This window comes from Acanthopagrus latus, chromosome 23, assembly GCF_904848185.1.
Source record: "Acanthopagrus latus isolate v.2019 chromosome 23, fAcaLat1.1, whole genome shotgun sequence".
Lineage (NCBI taxonomy): Eukaryota > Metazoa > Chordata > Actinopteri > Spariformes > Sparidae > Acanthopagrus > Acanthopagrus latus.
This window is the reverse complement of record NC_051061.1, coordinates 7,821,980-7,840,996: the sequence shown is the minus strand read 5'-3', so window position 1 is coordinate 7,840,996 and position 19,017 is coordinate 7,821,980. Positions and strand designations below refer to the sequence as shown.

At 43.2% G+C, this 19,017-nt stretch overlaps 1 protein-coding gene across 1 annotated transcript in view; it reads left to right on the top strand.

Annotated features, from left to right (window-relative positions):
• llgl1 (LLGL scribble cell polarity complex component 1) overlaps positions 1–18,760 on the top strand; it is a 32,765-nt gene extending 14,005 nt beyond the window's left edge. The window contains exons 3-24 of the mRNA XM_037088822.1: positions 2,171–2,252; positions 2,338–2,498; positions 2,599–2,745; positions 5,946–6,108; positions 6,282–6,417; positions 6,856–6,910; positions 7,352–7,506; positions 7,651–7,871; positions 9,146–9,213; positions 9,681–9,855; positions 10,887–10,991; positions 11,454–11,746; positions 11,935–12,085; positions 12,176–12,314; positions 12,424–12,737; positions 12,843–13,034; positions 13,148–13,220; positions 13,331–13,445; positions 14,020–14,084; positions 15,395–15,530; positions 15,623–15,705; positions 16,709–18,760. Coding sequence (XP_036944717.1) covers positions 2,171–2,252; positions 2,338–2,498; positions 2,599–2,745; positions 5,946–6,108; positions 6,282–6,417; positions 6,856–6,910; positions 7,352–7,506; positions 7,651–7,871; positions 9,146–9,213; positions 9,681–9,855; positions 10,887–10,991; positions 11,454–11,746; positions 11,935–12,085; positions 12,176–12,314; positions 12,424–12,737; positions 12,843–13,034; positions 13,148–13,220; positions 13,331–13,445; positions 14,020–14,084; positions 15,395–15,530; positions 15,623–15,701 — 3,025 coding nt within the window. The 3' untranslated portion in view covers positions 15,702–15,705; positions 16,709–18,760. The remainder of the gene's footprint in view (positions 1–2,170; positions 2,253–2,337; positions 2,499–2,598; positions 2,746–5,945; positions 6,109–6,281; positions 6,418–6,855; positions 6,911–7,351; positions 7,507–7,650; positions 7,872–9,145; positions 9,214–9,680; positions 9,856–10,886; positions 10,992–11,453; positions 11,747–11,934; positions 12,086–12,175; positions 12,315–12,423; positions 12,738–12,842; positions 13,035–13,147; positions 13,221–13,330; positions 13,446–14,019; positions 14,085–15,394; positions 15,531–15,622; positions 15,706–16,708) is intronic.
• Positions 18,761–19,017: the final 257 nt, after the last annotated feature.

Genomic DNA, 19,017 nt, shown 5'->3' with positions numbered 1-19,017 from the left:
GAATAAAACCCAGGGACAGGAAGTGACAACACTGAAGGAATGCTAGTATAACACTCGGTCAGCCCTCTGGGGAATTTGGATAGGGAGGGAGCGAGAAAGGAGGGATTTATGCTGGAAGAAGTAAGAAGAGGGCAGGTACCTTTCTTTTTCTTTCTTTTTTTCCTTTTCTGAGCCTGAGAATCAGAGTAGAGCTGAGAGGAGTTAGAAGAAGACGGTTACCAAGAATTGAAGGAGGGAGAAAGGAGACAGTGGAGGAATGTTGGTATTAAAAGTCCACCGGACCCCCACAGGGAAAGCGAGTGGTTTAAGGCAGAGATGGGAAAGATGTTCAGAGGAAAGAAACAAATTGTAATGACCTTTCCTGTAATCAAAGAGCTAGAGAAGGAGCGGGTTAAAGCAAGTTAGGAATTGGGGATATATCATTTGTTTCTTGAATAGAACAGATGGGAGAGAAAGGAGGAGAGTAGAGATGAAGATATTGAATTTATACAGTTCTTCCTGGGCATGAAGGGAATATGACAAAAAAGACCTGTGCCAGTGGAGTAAAGATATGAACAGGAATGAAAAGAAGAGGATATTAAATGTATCTTGTTATGATATGGATCATATCTCACAAAAAGGATGGATAATATAAAACAGTGGTGGTAGGAATAGAGAAAAGCAGCTCAACTGCAAACATGAGAACTCCCCCGATTTCCTCCTATTTTTCTGCATTTTTAATCCACATTCCTACAGGCTTATGTAAGCAGTGTACTTAACTGTGTCAGTATTGCTCACAAGTGTGTATGTGTGTAGCTGCTAGAGTGTGTGTGTGTCTGTGAGTGTGTGTGTGCTAATTTGCAGTTTAGCCCAGTTTAGCCTAGTCCTGTCTACGGCGTCACAGTTCCTGAGTATAGCTTTTATTTTATCAGCTCTAGCTTCATTTACTGGACGAACAAAGATGGGGCTCTGTGTGAAGACTGTCGCTGATTACACACACATACAGAGTGTTGGTTTTGGGCATCTGCGTCATCTGGTGTTGGTAATTGCTATGAGCTTTGTTATAGCGTTCTAATTTCTCCCTTACTATTACACTTTACCAGAGTGTTTCTTCTGGTTTACAGCTCAGAATCGCTGGTTTAACTGTTCATGGCGTTGCACCCTGTCCTCCCAGTCACAGATTTTAATTCAGTCTCTATTTGAAAACTGTGAAACTATCCTAACTTGCAAGTAATGCATATTTGAATAACATTATTGTTGCTATTGTTTTTCTCTTTTGGATTCTATCTAATAAGCGGAGGTGGTGAGCACAGTGTGACAGTGGCTTGTATACAGTATTTACTGATATATAAATATTGATCCTAGGTCTGTAAGGTGCTGCATTTTGTTAATGTGTAAAATGAACAATAAATGCCTCCATCTTCTCACACATGATATTCACACATTGATTTCGATCTTTTTCTTATTGGACACCACATTATCAGAACTGATGTATTAGGCCAAAGATTGTATGATAATAGGCAATATTTCGATTATTATTTTATTTTTATTAAGTGTTGGCTTTTCCTGGTTTGAAAGGCTGCATTGCAGTAAAGTAATGTTATTTTCTTACATCCAGTCTTGTTCGTCCATGGGTTCTTGGACTGTGCATGAAATGACACTCAGTGGGAAAAACTGTAGTTGTACTACTGAGCACATCTTTCATACCTCCCTCCATGCTCTACACACCAGACCTAATGTGTTATACTTACCTCAAATCTCTTGAGCAGTATCTTGAATAATGCAAATAGTCTTTCAATAAAACTTGGCCAATATTCTGCTCATTCCTGCATAAAACTGTACAGCTCTTACATTTATATATTTATTGACTTTCTGTACTATGAAATTGTGTATACTTGTACTGTGTTTATTGTTACACACTGATATACCAGGGCAAATTCCTTGTATGCAAGAACCAACTTTGCAATAAAACGTATTCTGATTCTGGAACAACTACTCTTGTAGTGTAGAAGTAGTTTGACTAAGTTATTGCAAAAGAAAAAAACATTACATAGACAAGAATAAGCCCCCACTATCTGTGTTTGTTTCTGCCATGTGGCACATGTTGCTCTAGTGGTATGCTGGTTGTGGAGTCTTGTCAGTGTACACTGTAAAAGTCTGCTTTGGTATTTCCTTGACGGGACCCTTGCAGCTACGGAGCCCCTGGTGTGGAATTCACAGGACTACACAAAGATACCACTGCTGTCACACAGATCCATTTCCTGCCTGGACAGGTGAGCTCCATACCTATTAGGATTGATGATGAGTCAAAGATAAGAGTGATGTTGTGATGCTAATGTCTGCCTCACTCTGTGATAGGGCCGCCTCCTGTCCTTGCTGGACGACAACACGATTTACCTGTGGGAGCTGGTGGCTGGTGCCCCAAGAGAGGTGGGCGGAGTAAAGAAAGACGGCGTGGTCTGTCTACAGGAAGTGAGCAGCTACAGCCTTCCAGGACGACCTGGCATTGAGAGCTGCAGGTATATTAAAGCCTTTTAATTCTGTTTTTAGATTTTCATTATATTTTTGCTTCAAAGTAACTCTTCTTCCCTTTCTTCATCCTCTTCTTCTTCTTCTCAGTGCCACTCGGGTGACTGTCCTCCTCTTGCTGAGGTCATATGACCTGCTCTGCATTGGAACCGAGGGAGGGGGCGTGTACTTCCTGGAGTTGCCCAGTCTCACGTTGAAAGACAGCCAGACGCTGCTCCAGGATCAGATCACACAAAGGTGAGGCTGTCTTGTAAATGACTTCATAAAAAGCAAAGTTTAAATCATGACTAGAAAGGTGAAATAAAATAAAATATAGAGCCAGTTGGATTGAACGGTAACATTAAGGGCTTCCCTTTGTTAATCATGTGTGGTTTCTCCCTTTTTCTGAGCTAAAACTCTCTTCTTGACCCAGTCTTCTACCCTCCTCTCCATCCTTCACAGTATGTCTTCCTTTAAACATTAAACACTCCAGTTTCCTCCACTCACGGCTCCAGCTGAGCAGGTCGGGCACACACATTCATGAAGGAGTAAATATCCCTCTTGACCCCGGCAGCAGCAGCAGCAGGCATGTCAGGGTCATGTGGTTCAGGGACCATGAGAACGGTCAAATCTCCTGACCAGTGTTTGGAGAGTGGAGGAAAGACAGCAAGAGACATCACGTACTGTGAAACGGAAAAATTATATTCTCAGCGCAGTTTGACAAGTCACAATAAATAATAGAAGTTTTTGTATTTGGTTAGAGTGAGCAACACTGAATCAGTTGAAGATAATGGTGCTATTAACTGAAAATTGGCACAGAAAGCATTAGATATGTACAATAAATCTTGGTAAGAATTTGAACAGATGTTTTTGGGAGGAAAAACGGGTGGAGACGATAAAATACCGTTTAGTACAAGGCAGTAGATATCAGTGAAGTTGACCTTTAAAAAGCAGCATTGTCCTCACCTCTTTTCTGGCGTTGTTGCCATCTCGTTTGCAACAATGTTGACTTCTTTTAAGATATTTGAAAACCTATTTTCTTGATCAGATTCTTACTTAACGTGATGGGGCGCTATAGCTGTTTTGGTTCTTTCACATGAGAGATTTCTGTGGGATATTTATGTATTGTGCATCTGCTTTCTCTAGTGTGAAGTGGGCAGGGCTGAGTCGCATCGTTCAAGTTCATGTCACATATCTCTGTCCACCAGGATTTAGCAACATTTGACCAGAAATATGTTGATCGACATCAGGGCTGCCAATCTGATCAATACACACCCACACAGTCCTGAAGTAGGAAGAGTTTCAAACGTAATGAATAAGAGCTAATTATATTTTTTCTCCTTCAAACATTACCTTTTTTAGAATGTTTCTTGTTTAGAAATGAACATTAAATGTAATTTAAAGCAAGGCTAGTTTTAAAGAACCTTTCAAAGCAATTCAAAGTCCATAGAAATACACAAAACCAATTAAACAAGACACAAGCAATGTGATTTAGATGATTTGCATATGCTGAGATCAAAAAGAAATATATTTTAGAAAACAATAATGAACCCAAACATAAGTTTTAAAAACCTATGACTTTAAAATCTCAGAAGCTTTAAAGCTGATTCATGAGGCTTAATCTGAATCAATCAGCCGCCACTGTAAATACCTGCGGGAATTGCTGATGCAGCAGTTCTAAACAACCTTATATAATGAGGCAAAGGGGAATGGCTCATAATTCATAATAGTCCAAAACACTGGAAAACTACTTAAACAAAGAAGAGCTGTGGTAACAAATAGATCAGTATCAACATTGATTGAAAGATATGCAATTGTATTACTACAGTGTGGCGTTTCTGTTATTTTGTCCAGTCCCTCAACAATCGTGCAGTGTAGTGTGCAGCCATGTATGAGTTCAGCAGTGAACTGGAGCAAAACTCAGGGTGAGAAGAGACACAGATCTTTAGGACAAACTGCAGTTTTGTGTTCATTAATGTGATGACGACACATCACCATGATGATAAAATAATCTGCATGTAACAAACGTGCGCTCTGTAGCCTTTCTTTATTCTTCATGCTGCAGCCTTCTTCCTCTGCATTCCTGTGTCGACGCACTGGCAGAGCATCACAGAGCTGCTGTTGTATTGCTTTTTCGTTCCTCTGTGACTGTCTGACTGGTCGGCCAAACCCCTCATTAACTGGGCTTGTTTAGGGAAGTGGGCAGAACTGAGGCCTAACGAGAGCCCTGATAAGGCTTGTGTGTGTATGTGTATGTGTGTAAAAGAGGGGAGGTTTTAGACAGTGAGGCTTTGTACCGGCTGCCAAAACACGGTGTTCCGGTTGGGGAAGTGTTTCAGCTGAATCTCCAACGTGCACACACACAGACACACACACATAGACACAGACAAACACACACATAGAGGCTCATCACCAGGACTCAGTAGCAGGATGCTGGATTCCCTAAAAATACTTGTGAATGGAGAGATGGACACAATGGAATGCTTTGTCGGTGATGTTTCTGCCTCTGTGCTTCCGGAGAGGATCTTTCTCAGTCAAAGCAGCCAGAAGAGTGTGTGTCTGTGTGTGTGTGTCTGTGTGTGTGTGTGTGTGTGTGTGTGAGCTCGGCTATCAATTTTGGGACGATCTTTTTCTACCTCATCAGCAGCAAAGAGACCAGGAACTGCATACCCCTCTCTCCTCCATCATTCTTTGTTTGTTTTATATTTTCTCCATCTCTCTCTGCTGATTCCTCTCTTCTCTTCTTCTATCTTCACCCCCTCTTTTCCCTGTCCTTCATTGAGGGAATCCTCTGACATCTTGAGGGTGTGTCCTGCTCTACATTCCTCCGCTGCCTCAGAGGAATGTCTAGCAGCTCAGCTCCAGCTTGATGATGTTGTTGTTGTTGGAAGAGCAGCCTGTGGTGATATTATAGTTTATACAGATGGTTTGAGCTAGGTGTTGATTATATTATACATACGGTTAATCACTTTTGGAGTTTGGCTTTGGGTTGTTTTGTGTTTTGCCCTCCAGTCCCCATGTTCTTTTTATCAACTAGTATCAGTATGCACCGATTTTCCTTACACTTCTTGTATCATCTCTCTAACTATTCAAACAGTCTGAACGTGGGACTCCTAGTCCATGTCTAAACCAGGCATTTAAACAAACACGGCTAATTTGAACATTAAACGCACTACCTTAGTCATCACATGACCTAAAGTACGTATGTAACTTCGTTCTTTGTTCACATAATATCAGATGTAAATGGGGGGGGGGGGGTGATCATAAACAATGGTTCAAAGTGTTGCTCCACCTTCAGTCTGTTGGCATTAATAATTTTATGCCCCGTCGAGGTGACGGACCCCATTGCAGACAGTTCTTTCACCTCGCTCTGACCCACAGACAAGTGTAATTTATAGAATGCCGAGTTTCAAACAGGCTACAGATGTGGGATAATGGGTAGTGTTTTGTTTTCCCAGCCTGCCAGATGATTACAGATGTGGGAAATCCCTGGGGCCGGTGGAATCTCTACAGGAACATCCCCAGCAGCCAGGGAAGATTCTGATTGGCTACAGCCGGGGCCTGGTGGTCCTGTGGGATCTGAGCACACGTCAAGTTGAGCAGCTCTTCCTGGGCAAACAGGTACCTGGTTAACAGAGCAGAGTGTAGTTGCATGGTGATTTTTGATTTTGATTTTTCTGGTACTATGAAGAACTTTTGCAACCTGTTCTGATGTCTCCATATATACTTGTCTTTCTGTGTGTGTGTGTGTGTGTGTGTGCGCGCATTTGTGTGTCTGATTTCTCCCCCTGCAGCAGCTGGAGAGCCTGGTGTGGGAACGTTCAGGAAACTTGTTTGTCAGTTCTCATAACGATGGAAGCTACTCTGTGTGGGCTGTTACTAATGGCAACACCTGCAATCAGCAGCCAGTGTCCTCCACCATCCCATATGGTGAGAAGTGCATACATCACACACAGACACACGTCTTTTGTTCTTCCCAGCTGATGTCTGTTTGAGGCATGGTTAAGTATGGTGTCATTGAGGTCTGGTAGAGGTCGGAGTCTCCTCCACAATGACGGAACTCCATTGACTGACAATGGCTTAATGAGCCATGACTGCTGACATATTGTGACTCATAATAACTCGTTATTATGGCCAGAATTTGTGTGATTATGATGAGCCAGAATAAAGGTAGAAAAGTTGAAGCTTTAGACATTTCTGATTTAGATTTTTCTCTCTAATCTGCAATGGCCCTGTGTTTTGTGAAATGTTGTGTTTTGACCTTCAGGGCTTCCAAACTAAAGACTTGTTTTTCTTTTTCTTTGACCCTCTCATTTTAGTCTGACCAAAGTCTCTGTGATGTTTCTTGTTCATGCTTGTCTGTCACAGGTCCATTTCCCTGCAAGGCCATCAACAAGATCCTGTGGAGGACAACACAGACGGGGTGAGACATTGATTAATTTTGTCTTTTTCTGAATGCATTTGATTCTTTCATTTTGGATCACAGTGCTAATGAATACCAATGCTTGTCTTTTTTTCATTATTTGCAAGATGTAATTTTCACTGGGATTTTATGTACCAGGAAATTCAGAAGTTGTTGTGTGCTTTACAAAAAAGCTTCACTAAGCAATGTACTATTGAATTGATTAAAAAATGGCTTCTAATCAAGAACTCATTCATGTAGTAGTTTACAAAAGAAAATAAAGAGATTTTCTACTGCTAGTGGCATTTTTAGTGTCTAAATTTCATCCAGATTTTTTTATGATTGAAGTGTAGTCTTAAAAATAGACCATGAATATAGAAATGTTAAATTATGATTCATGATGTTCTGGATAAGATATAAAATTGACATGAATGAAAATATTTTTTGTGTGCCTCACTACAGATCTCCAGTGTTGTTATACAGTGGAGGGATGCCCAGAGCTAGCTATGGTGACCGCCATTGTCTGACCATCCAACAGGACAAGGAACATGTCACTCTCGACTTCACATCAAGAGTCATTGACTTCTTCACTGTCCACAGCATAGAGCAGGAGAAAGGTCAGTAGCTGGGCAACATTCATTATAGAATCTGACAGGGTTTTCTCTCTTTTTTCTCCCTAGCTCTTGTATGAAAGGTTTCATACACTCTAAATGTTTTAGGGGCACCAGCATTTCATATTCTGTCTTGTCTCTCTTTTTAAGAGTTCGATGAGCCGTCTGCTTTGGTTGTGCTACTGGAAGAGGAGCTGCTTGTGATAGACCTCCAGACCCCCGGTTGGCCCTCTCTGCCTACTCCTTACCTGGCTCCTCTCCACTCCTCAGCCATCACCTGCTCCTTCCACATCTCCAGCGTCCCTCCCAAACTCTGGGAGAGGTTGGTAAACGCTGGCAAAGCACAGCAGGGCCGACAACATGCACACGGGGTAAGAAGCAAGCTGCCATCACAGTTTAAATGTTTGATTAAATTCATTATTCTGTAGCTATTGGTTCTCTTTAAATATGTTTGAATCACTCTTTATTATTTATCATGAAATTTAACAATACAAAAAACACAAAACAATTAAAAGAGAATCATTAAGAACACACATACACACTACATCTTTGTTACAAGCTTCATCTGCACAAAATGTTGGAGAACTAAACAAAATGAGTTCTTCCAGACAAAGTAACACAATGTTAGGGTATTGACTCTAGCTAGAAACTAAAAATTAACCAAAGATACAATCGTTCTGAGTGAGTTGGGCAAATAAATCGAGTCTTGAGTGTAAAAGCATGTCCTCTAATATCTTTAAATCCATGGCACATTAAAAAATGGCTGTTTTTTGGGTGTCTCTTGCTTCTCAGCTGCAGCATCTCTTGATACCTTGTTAATGGTGGTCGATTGTTTGCAGGACACTTTGAACGACGAGATTATTCTGTAGATTGGTTTAGTCGTGCCAGTGGGTATATTTAATGGCAGGAAATCCAAGATTCGTCTAAGCAGCTTAACCTGAGAACAACTTAAACGGAGTATGGCCGCCAGGCTGCTGATGCTTTAAATGTAACACTATCAACTCTAATCAGCGTATACATACATACTGTACATAGCAAAACAGACATCTTCAGTGGCTGGAGTGTTTTATTTGGATATCTGTCAAATGCCTGTTAGGTGTCATATCATGGCTCAGCTGCTGCCTTCTATAAACTGTAAAATGAGTGATGTTTTCAAATTGATCCAAGTAAAGGATATTGCAGTTAAATGGGTGTTATTACTCACAGGCTGGCAGCTCAGAGGAGACCGACAGGAGTGTGACCATCAGCCTGCTGCTAGTGTTAACTTTAAGAGCAGGTGTAGGCAGTTAAAGGCTTTGCAAAGGCTTTGTAGCCTAGATCAGCTGTTTGATCAGTGGCAGATTAGACACACACACACACACACACACACACACACACACACACACAGTTGGCACACTCGTAAATCCTCTCTGTCTGTCTGTCTGTGTGTGTGAGGCCAGACCAGAGACACTGGCACTGCAACAGAGCAAAGCCAACAAAAGCGGGTGTAAGTCGAATGTGTACAGTCTTATCCACGAGGGCATGCCTTTGTGTCGGGGCCAGTAAACTTTAAGATGAGGTTATGATCAGATGGAAAGGGTTAGGGAAATGTTTCTCTCCGCGATGGAGTTCTAACTTCTCCCCAATATTGGTCTGGTTTGTGCAGAGTTGGCCCATATGCGGAGGGAAAAACCTGGCACCTCCACCCAGGCAACAAGAGCTGCTGTTGACAGGGTATCTGCACACACACACATTTATAAACACACACAGGCTGTGTCCACACTGCAGGTGGATCCAGTTATTTTTCTTTCATGACACAAACCTGGCACAAATCTGTTACTTTCTAGTAAGTGAAATGACTAAAAGCTTCAGCTTTCACCTCTGATGTGAGCTGCATGGATATCCTGTATGAAACTGGATCTGCTTGTGACTCGTTCTGAAACTGAAGCCAGAATTTGTCAGCATTGCCACGGAAGCAAGGAAATCCTGTGACAGTTGGCAGAATGTTGCCGTCTGCGGATGTTTAGCAGTGCTAGTGTTGGCACAGAACACAATAAGAAACAACAGTGTGAAGGAGGTGAAACAGCTGGATTGACTGGAGTTTGGGGACACAAAGTTTAAATCAAACTTTATAGAAGTTAAGCTGCTGTAAGTGACATTTTTATCAAAATAATATTTCTTTGAATTTTGCGTGTTTACAGGCATGAAGACGGCACTGTGCGTTTCTGGGATGCCTCAGGTGTCGCTCTTACCCCGCTGTACAAACTCGGCACGGCCAACGTCTTCCACACTGACTGTGACCCTTGTGACGATCCCCAGGATCCTAGCAACGACCCTGACATGCAACAGGAAGAGGAATGGCCACCCTTTAGGAAGGTGAGAAATGAAGAGGTGAAATGAAGTAAGAGTCTGTCCTCCAGACATCAGGCACAGGATCGTATTTTACAGGCTGTGGGAATTAAAACAATCTGTGTTTTACACACACGCACAGTCAGTCCTGTAACGGTACATCTGTGGCCTAATTTTCTCATCTGGTTGTTTTCATGTGTTTGGTTTGCAGACAGACCCACCCCATTGTTCCTGTTATTAAAACTTGACTCTGAAGTAACCACAGTCTGATTCTGTTGTAGCGGCCCATTTTCTGCACTGATTTAAATTTAAATGAACTGATTCAGTGGCACAATGTCACGTCAGGGGGAATCTGACTGAGTGGTTCGGCTTTGGTAGACTGCTGACAGGACGAAGAGATGTGTCACGAAAACGAAACACTCGATGAATATTTAAATCCATGGGATGACAAAGATAGGCTGGGATCAATTATGGATAAAATAAGGGAACCTAATCTTGAGTGATACCTTTAACAGAGAAAATTGATTAAATTAGCGTTGAGTCTCTCATTTTCTCCTCTTAAACGCGTCTTTTCCCTCTGTACACTCCTTTGCTCCCCCCACCTTTCCTCATGTCTCCTGTGGTAACAGAGCTGCATGTTCAGGAATGTGGCCCTCATATGGGATGAAGAGCCTTTCTCTTTTTTTTTTCTCTCTGTAATGAAAACCAGACCCATCAGCCCACTCTTTCTGTGCATATGTGTGTGTTAGTGACCAACTTCTCCTACTCCTTGTTCTGCCAAGACACAACTCCCATATGAGAGGGATTTCTATTGGCATTCCTGCTGTGTGTGAGAGACAGATTAATGCACATGTTTTGCTGAGTTGGGAAAGGGGGGATTGTCAGAGCGTAGAAGAGGGGGGGGGGGCGTGGGGGGGGCTTCAGCAGGGCATGTTGACATCAGTGTGCCTCGAAATCATTTGTTTGGTCAGTTGACTACAAGAAAATGAGACCATATCCTAGAGTGTTTCTCTTTATGTTTGTCTTTGCAGTATCATCTAATGTTTGTGTGTGTGTAGGTGGGCTGTTTTGACCCATACAGCGATGACCCCAGGCTTGGCATCCAGAAGATCAGTCTGTGCAAATACAGCAACAAGCTGGTGGTGGCTGGAACTGCTGGACAGGTAAAGATGTACACACAGCAGCACACAAGCAAATGAATTGAGCTTTGTCTTATGATACACCTTGGGTCATTTCTAAAAGAAACAATACACTTATTTATATGAGAAATGCTGTTTTATATTTGTAGGTTTTACATGTTTAAGAGTGCAAGGTGCAAAGGTGCAAGAATTAGCCAGCTGATGGAAGTAGAGGATCAGGCCTGACAGTGGTGCTAGAAGAAAAGTTAGGGGATCTGAAACATTAGCATTTATCTTCGGATGACCATGAATAGGGATGAATATCATCCATATTCATGTAATACTTGCCTTTCATGCACTACTGCACATTTAGGAAATCCCATAACTACTTCCTAGTAAGGGGATATGTACACTCTTTGAGCAGTATATAGAGCAAAAAGTACAGCTCACTGATAAATACATTTCCAGCTCTGACACTGTTATTTATATCCTCCTGTGTCTCTCCAGGTGATTGTTCTGGGTTTGAGCGACGAGCGTTCGGATCACATGGTGGACGTGTCAGTGGTTGATCTGCTGCAGGACAGGGAGGGCTTCACCTGGAAGGGCCACGACAGGCTTGAGCCGCGCCTTAAACCCGCCCCTTTCCCTCCAGGCTTCCAGCCATTGGTGCTGGTGCAGTGCCTTCCTCCGGCATCTGTCACTGCGGTGGCGCTGCATGCCGAGTGGAACCTGATCTCCTTTGGGACGAGTCATGGATTCGGCTTGTTTGACTACCACAGACGAAATGCTGTGCTTGCCAGGTTATTTATTCATTTATTTATTTATTTATTTATTCATTCATTTTTTTGTTGTATACAAGACAAAGAATTAAGGTTTTTGGAACAGAGTATACACATTAGTATATGAAACCCCTGCTACTAGCTTTTTCACTGGCACAAATAATCCTAATCCTAAAAGCGTCACCTTGCTGCTATTTATGTCCCTCTAGGTGTACCCTGCACCCAAATGATTCCCTGGCAATGGAGGGTCCCCTGTCCAGAGTCAAGTCCTTGAAAAAGTCCTTACGACAGAGCTTCAGACGCATCCGGAAGAGCAGGGTGTCAGGGAAGAAACGCACCATCACCACACCCACCAGCAAGGTCAGTGACGGTCTCTCTTTGGCAGTAAGAGCTCCATACAGAACATCCAGACTGAATTAAGTTGTGTGTTTGTGACTGTGTTATGTGCAGGTTCAGGAGGCCAACGCTGCACTAGCAGAGCAGGAGGATGTGGCACCGGTACAGCGGAGGATTGAACCGCGGTCAGCTGACGACTCGCTGTCGGGAGTGGTCCGATGCCTCTGCTTCGCTGACACCTTTTTACGTGACGGTGTGTTTACTGACTCATGAGAATATCAAATAAAAGTGGAAAAATGCTACCTTGATTCAGCATTTTCCACAGCATTAACTCCATTCTCTGTATTTTTTGTATCCACCAGGTACGCACCACGGCCCCACGCTTTGGGCGGGCACCAACTCGGGCAGTGTGTACGCCTACGCTCTGGAAGTGCCTGGTGTAGGATCGGGACGTGCATGCGAGCGTGGCGGAGCTGGCGAGAGCAGCGTGTGTGTGGAGGCGGTGCTGGGTAAAGAAATCCAGCTGATGCACAGGGCCCCCGTGGTGTCCATCTGTGTGTTGGACGGCCGGGGGAAGCCGCTACCAGACCCATACGAAGCTTCCCAGGACCTCGCCATCGCGCCAGACATGACCAATGCTCACTCTGTGCTAATCGCCTCAGAGGAGCAGCTAAAGGTAAAGATAACCTGTATTATAATGTATGTTTCTTCATTTTACATCCTACATCTACTGACTGATGATATCACAGATCTAAATCTTTCCACTCTGCTTTTTCTCCAGGTGTTCTCTCTTCCGAAGGTGAGCGCCAAGACCAAGTTCAAGCTAACGGCACACGAAGGCTGTCGGGTGAGGAAAGTGGCCCTGGTGGCCTTCAGCTCCACGGCTCAGGAAGACTACAGCGAACACACACTGGTCTGTCTGACCAACCTGGGCGACATGCACCTCTTTAACATACCTCCCCTGCGACCACAGGTAAGGTTCATGTGCATGTGTGTGTTGGGAAAGTCGAATCTGGATGGTATTTGTTATTTTTTAAGTGATCTTTCATGATATATTGGGAATTAACATCTGTTTTGTGTGTGTAGGTACGCTACGACTGCATCCGTAAAGAAGACATCAGCGGCATTGCATCCTGCGTCTTCACCAAGAACGGACAGGGTGAGGAAAGCATTCTTGGAAATGTGCTGAAAATTTCCCATATGGCACTTAAAGTCACAGCAAGACAGTTTGATATTTTAACTGTCTAAATCTCTTGTTTTCCCACACAGGTTTTTACCTGATCTCTCCTTCAGAGTACGAGAGGTTCTCCCTGTCTGCCAAGGTCATCACTGAACCGCTCTGTTCTGTTCAGCTGGACCGGCCGCTAGAGCCCACACCTGCCAGGTAACACACACTCACACACCTTACATCATATAATATCAAGTTGATTGGACATTTTATTAAAACACATCTTCCGTTCCTCCATAAAGATTACAAGTAGCTGCAAGTAACTCCTGTGCTTATTGCCCACTACAGGGACATAGATTGCTTGATGTGAGGAGACAAATAGAGATAAAAGTGTAAACAAAGTTATGCGATATCGTTATAATCCTCCATCACAATATATGGAGTAAAATAAATCTGTTGTTGGCTAATCTAGTCAAATAAATGCCTTAAAAATCAATTAACTTGATCATATTGATTCAAAATCATATAAGACCAGGTTTGGCTCAGGGCTCACTGATATGCCACATTTTCCAAAGACCCACTGTAAGCTTGTCAAGGACTGTTGGTGGTCCCTGGACCCCATGTTGGAAACCACTAAACCTACTGTTCATAACGCCGTCTCCAGGGAAACCCCCGGCTTGAGGCCCTAGGCAGCTTGTGAAACCAGAGAAATGATACTTTCACTGTTATTGCTTTAATATTACTCCAACTACTGCCAAAGCAAATGGTGCATGCTCGTATGTTTCCTCAGTGATGGTACGACGACACAGCCACAGGCCAACGGAACCCACAAGAACCAGATGGGTCAGGCTGAGGGTAGGTCTCAACACATACACATGTAGACACACACACACACACACACACACACACACACTCCTCCCCTTCACTTGTTATTTCTCCCCCTGTCTATTCTTCCTCTTCATCACTCTCTCGTCTCCCTCTGAACCTCTTAAACTGTGAGGAGGCCTTGCAGGGGTCCCCCCTCTGGTCTCCATGGTAACCATTCAGTATGCCCCAGTTGCCTCTCCTGCCCAGCACCTCCTTCCCTGGCAGGAAACGATGGTTGTTGTGGAGACCAGAGTAGGGTTTGTTTATGTCCTATTGGGCCATTCACCTGACGCTTGCTTTGATGACTTCTCATGAAGAAAACACAGAATGTTTTTTTTCCATGTTTTCATTTTAGAATATTAATATGATATAAACATTAATGCACCATCAATAATGTCTGTAGGAGAAAACCCAGATTTCAAAGACTTACAATACGCCTCCTTTGATCGTTAATATTTATTTATATTTTCAAGTTGTTGGGTTCAACAGAAGGGAATTCATAGACAAGATTTGTGCTGACTACTTTTGAAAATGTGTTTTTAAAAGATTCATATTCCTTTAGCTCTCCTGTTTCAGATAACAAAACAACACGTAATACAGTGCTACTATGCATGTGTATAGAGTTGCATTAAGCCTGGCTCCAGAAGGAGCTGTAGTGAATCTGATGAATTGCTTCTAGGTGTCCACCAACTCCTGAGGGTAAAAGTCTGAGTGTTTAGCTGCAGAAGTTTCACCAGCAAGTTTCTCACTTCGCTTGTCTGCAGTTTGCTGAGCAGGTAGTGTATAGTTGGGGGAAAAAAATGTACCTGTGAAAGCCATGAGAGTGAAGTGCAGAATTAGGTGATCCTTTTCCGTAGGTTTGTCACTACAACCTTTTGACCTATTATTGATACAAGTATTGTTTTAAAGCAACTATAAGTGATCGAAACAGGATTTTTTAGGAACAGGCTAATGCAAGACATGTGGACTCTTGAACTATGAGAGCAGATGAAAACTACAGAGAGATTTCAGTCTTCTTTATTTGTTCTCCATGTGCAGCTCAACTCTTTGCTTTTGTTCATTTTTATTACATTCAGATACAATGTTTGGGAGTGAAAGATGGCTCCGCTGAATCCTCTGTCTAATTAAATTGTGATGAAGTGTTTTGAGACTGCCTTGCCAACATTGTATTCACTCAGTCCCACATTATTTGGAAATATTATTTGGAAACTTTTCAGAGCCAATTAGCCGAACAGTCAGTCACTCAGATGTAGAGGCCTGCTGCAGCCGCTCACTCTGTGGCTTTCTCCCCCTCACAGGGCAAACAGAAGAGCCTCCCAGCGCCCTGTCCTCTCCCATCCTGGACACCCCGCTGGACTCCCCCCTCAGCTGTGCTGACCTCACCCTCGACTCCACCGGAGAACTGACTGTGGAGGACGTCAGGGATTTTCTAACGTAGGCACAACACTTTTTAAAAATGTCTCGAATATACTCCCCGCCTTGTTAGACAAGAATTAACCTGTGGTTCGTGTGTGTGCGCCGTGCAGCACTGTGGACGAGGCAGAGAACAACCTAAAGAACATTAAAGAGGAGGAGGGACGCTCGACCGGCATCCTCATCAACTGAGCAGGTGAGAAACACGCACACAAACACAGGTGAGGGACTTGAAACTGTTCGAATAGTGTATAATTCTTCTGAAGCAGCACAAACACACCAGTATGAGCAGATGCAGGCACTCAAACACACACCTGTTTCCAATGGAGCGGGTCCAGAGTGTGCAAACATCAAAGAGTTGTTCTGTGTTAGCGCTGCATTCCAATAATGAGCCCTCGGCTCTGTGAGTGCGAGCCTTCTCCATCGAGGCCGTCTCAACAGGCTGTCTTACATTTCTTTGTAATTCACTGCGATGACCCAGGTTAATTTGAGTCATCTCTTTATCCACTGAACAAGTTTTAATTCTTCAAATTCACGTCTTATGTTATTCTGTTTCTTTTAACAAGCTGTCACTGACCCCGATGTAGCACGGGCTACTTAATTTTTCAAAACTTGGAGCAGAGTTAACCTTTACTGCGAGGTTTGATACAGATCATAGCTTTTACACAGCACATGTAACCAGCGTGCTCTCTTCATAAAAGAGTTGTTCAAGAAAAAGAGAACAGGACAACTGGGGAAAAAAGGAGATTATCATCACAGATGTAGCTTGGTTTTGAGACAAAAACCAAGGAAGTATCAATCATTAAATGCAGTGAAATGTGGGAGATTTACTCTGCGTGCAGTTATAAGTTTGTGGTGCTCTGCTCTAAGTGCTCTCATCCATTTAGCTGCATGACTGTCTGAACTCACAGCAGTCATAAATCAGGAGGTAGTGGTTGCTGGTGTCTCTGCTGCTCCGTCTGTTTGTCAACACCTTCAGTTCCACAACTCTCTGCTGCTCTCTGCTGGAACCATCTGGAACTATAGATAATACACTTCTTCTGCACATTCTGTACTTCTACTTCATTGTGCTAAGTGTTAGCATAAAGCTACAGTCGGATCAGGGTGATTCTGGTGTCACTGTTCACCTACTACCTGCTTTGCTCTCTCTGACACTCTGTGTTTTTTCTCTTTTTCCTCATCCTGTCCTCTGATTGCAGTATCACAGGGAGGGGCTCAGGTGGTCTGGATGGACTGGATTTCAGTGCTGGACCACAAACATCTCTGTGCCATCTGCCCACTGTGGAGCCCCCCAGCCAATCCCTCTGCACTCTCCTGTCAGCCCGGCACAAACCTAGAGGACAGAATACAACAGCAAAGACTCTGGTTGTGATTCCTCCCGCTGGAGGAACAAAATCTTCGTCTCCTATAACCACTTTGGAAACATGACGTTGCCTCCCACTCGGAGACAGAGACAGCCTACTGAGCACAGCGTAGCGCCTGGATGGACCTGAACTGAAATTTCTGTCATCTGGCTCAACGCTCCCATGAGATCGTTCCTCCTCGGCCCCCCCCCCCTCTACATTCTGCGAAGGAGACTCCCCGTGACGTTTCTGTGGGTTTTTTTTTTTTTTTTTTTTACAATTCTATCCACAGATTTGTGGCGCACTGGGATCGGTCTGAGGTTTCCACACAGTTGGAACTGGAAGCGGCAGTCGCCAAATGTGCTCGGTGATTCCTCTCGTGGATGTGCTGGATTGTTCCACCACAGCCCTGCGAGTGAGCTGTGTTTATGAACCGAGGAGATCCAGCAGAGACTGAAAGGAAGCATTCTAGAGAGTAAATGAAGTATTTTGAGTATTGAAGGCTGTAGCATTTGTAACCCTTCTCCCTTGTAGGTGCCATTAAAGGCAGTTGAATCGCCTTACCCAGCCTCCTGTGCGAGGCGGTGCGTAAATCAACTGTTTTCAAAAATAAGTGAGGCAAAACAAGCACATCAAGAAGCTCTCTGTTTAAACTCTTGGTAAAGAAGAAAAAAAAACTGAGTGCTGGGATAATGAAGGTGCTTTATTAAAATATGTTTTGTATGGCTTTTGAAGAAAGTAAAAGATGTTTTACAAATGGAACAGGGGGACACAAGAGGAGAATTCACTTGATTTTTAAAAGGGACCCAGCTGGTGAAGAGGGGAGGCGAAGGTGGTACTGTGTATTTAGGACTAGAGCAGGTAGAGAGGTATTTTTGACACTTTTTTGAGAGATGTTTATTGCTGAATGCATGGCCTAGGTTGGGAGTACATCCATAAACTCTTAATTCTGTTTCCATCACACACACACAAAAATGCAAAACTGGGCCTTGCGTGACGTGAGGAGGAGGTGGGAGTGGAACACGGAGGTCTAATGGTACGACGCACCTGTAGTGAATTTAGATAAGCGTTTTGGCATCAAAGTTAGATTTTATCCTTGTTTTGTGCTCTAGTCTGGTTAAATCAGAGCAGATGAGGAGAGGAATAAGTGGATGAAGGTGAGGGATGTGGTGAAATGACAAGTGGTTAAATCCTCCCTCCTCTGTTAACGTCACATCATCTCACACAGACATTTGTTTTGGCGGAACTCAGGGAAGTGTGGCAAGGGAAGCAAAAGTGAATCTGAATGGTGAAGTGTAATGTACTGTGTACTACGATGCACCCAGGAGAGATGTCTTATTTTTTTTTTGGGGGGGGGGGGTCTGTGAATTGGTGCATTCTGGGTAATATTGGTTAGACGCAGAGCTTTCTCATCACCAGTGTTTTTAACCCCTTTTTTAAAAAAAGTTTTACTGTGTAAAAACAAAACTATATACAGTTATCTATACCTAGGTTTACAGCAGACAGGTTTACAACAGCGAGCCGATGATAGTACAACGGTAGAAGTAGAACCTGTCGTAGCCTAAAAACTGCTCAGTATTCAAGCTTTTTCCGATCACCTCACATAAAAACAAAATATATAAGAAAAAAGGGACCTCACTATTAACTAATGTAGCTCAACAGGTAGGAAACATGTTAATGCTTTTTTACTTTTGTGTTAGCTTCTTTTTGGTGCTCTGGTTGACACACAGATAATTAACCCTTTGATGCTACAGCTGGCACAATTTACCTTTTTAATTCCACAATTAAGATGAATTTGTTTCTACTTTGTCGTTCAGTTGTGTGTAGGATTTTAATCGGGTCGTTTAGCGTTTTTGGCTGATGAAGAATTGTGAATGTTAATAAAATTATTTACTCTCTCTATTGGGACTTGGCTGCTGTGTGGTTTGGATTGAGAGTCGAGGGAACTCCAGTGACGTAGCATCGCACTCATATTAATTGTTTACCATGGGTATCATGGAAATACTTCAGGAACATGACAGACTGTGTGATCCTGGTGCTCTTCTACGACTACACAAGAATGGATCTAAGAAGGGTCAGACTGCATTACCCACAATTCATACCAGAGACAATTCATAGAGACATCCCCCTTAAAATGCTGAATTGTTTTCACACTCAGGGCTTTG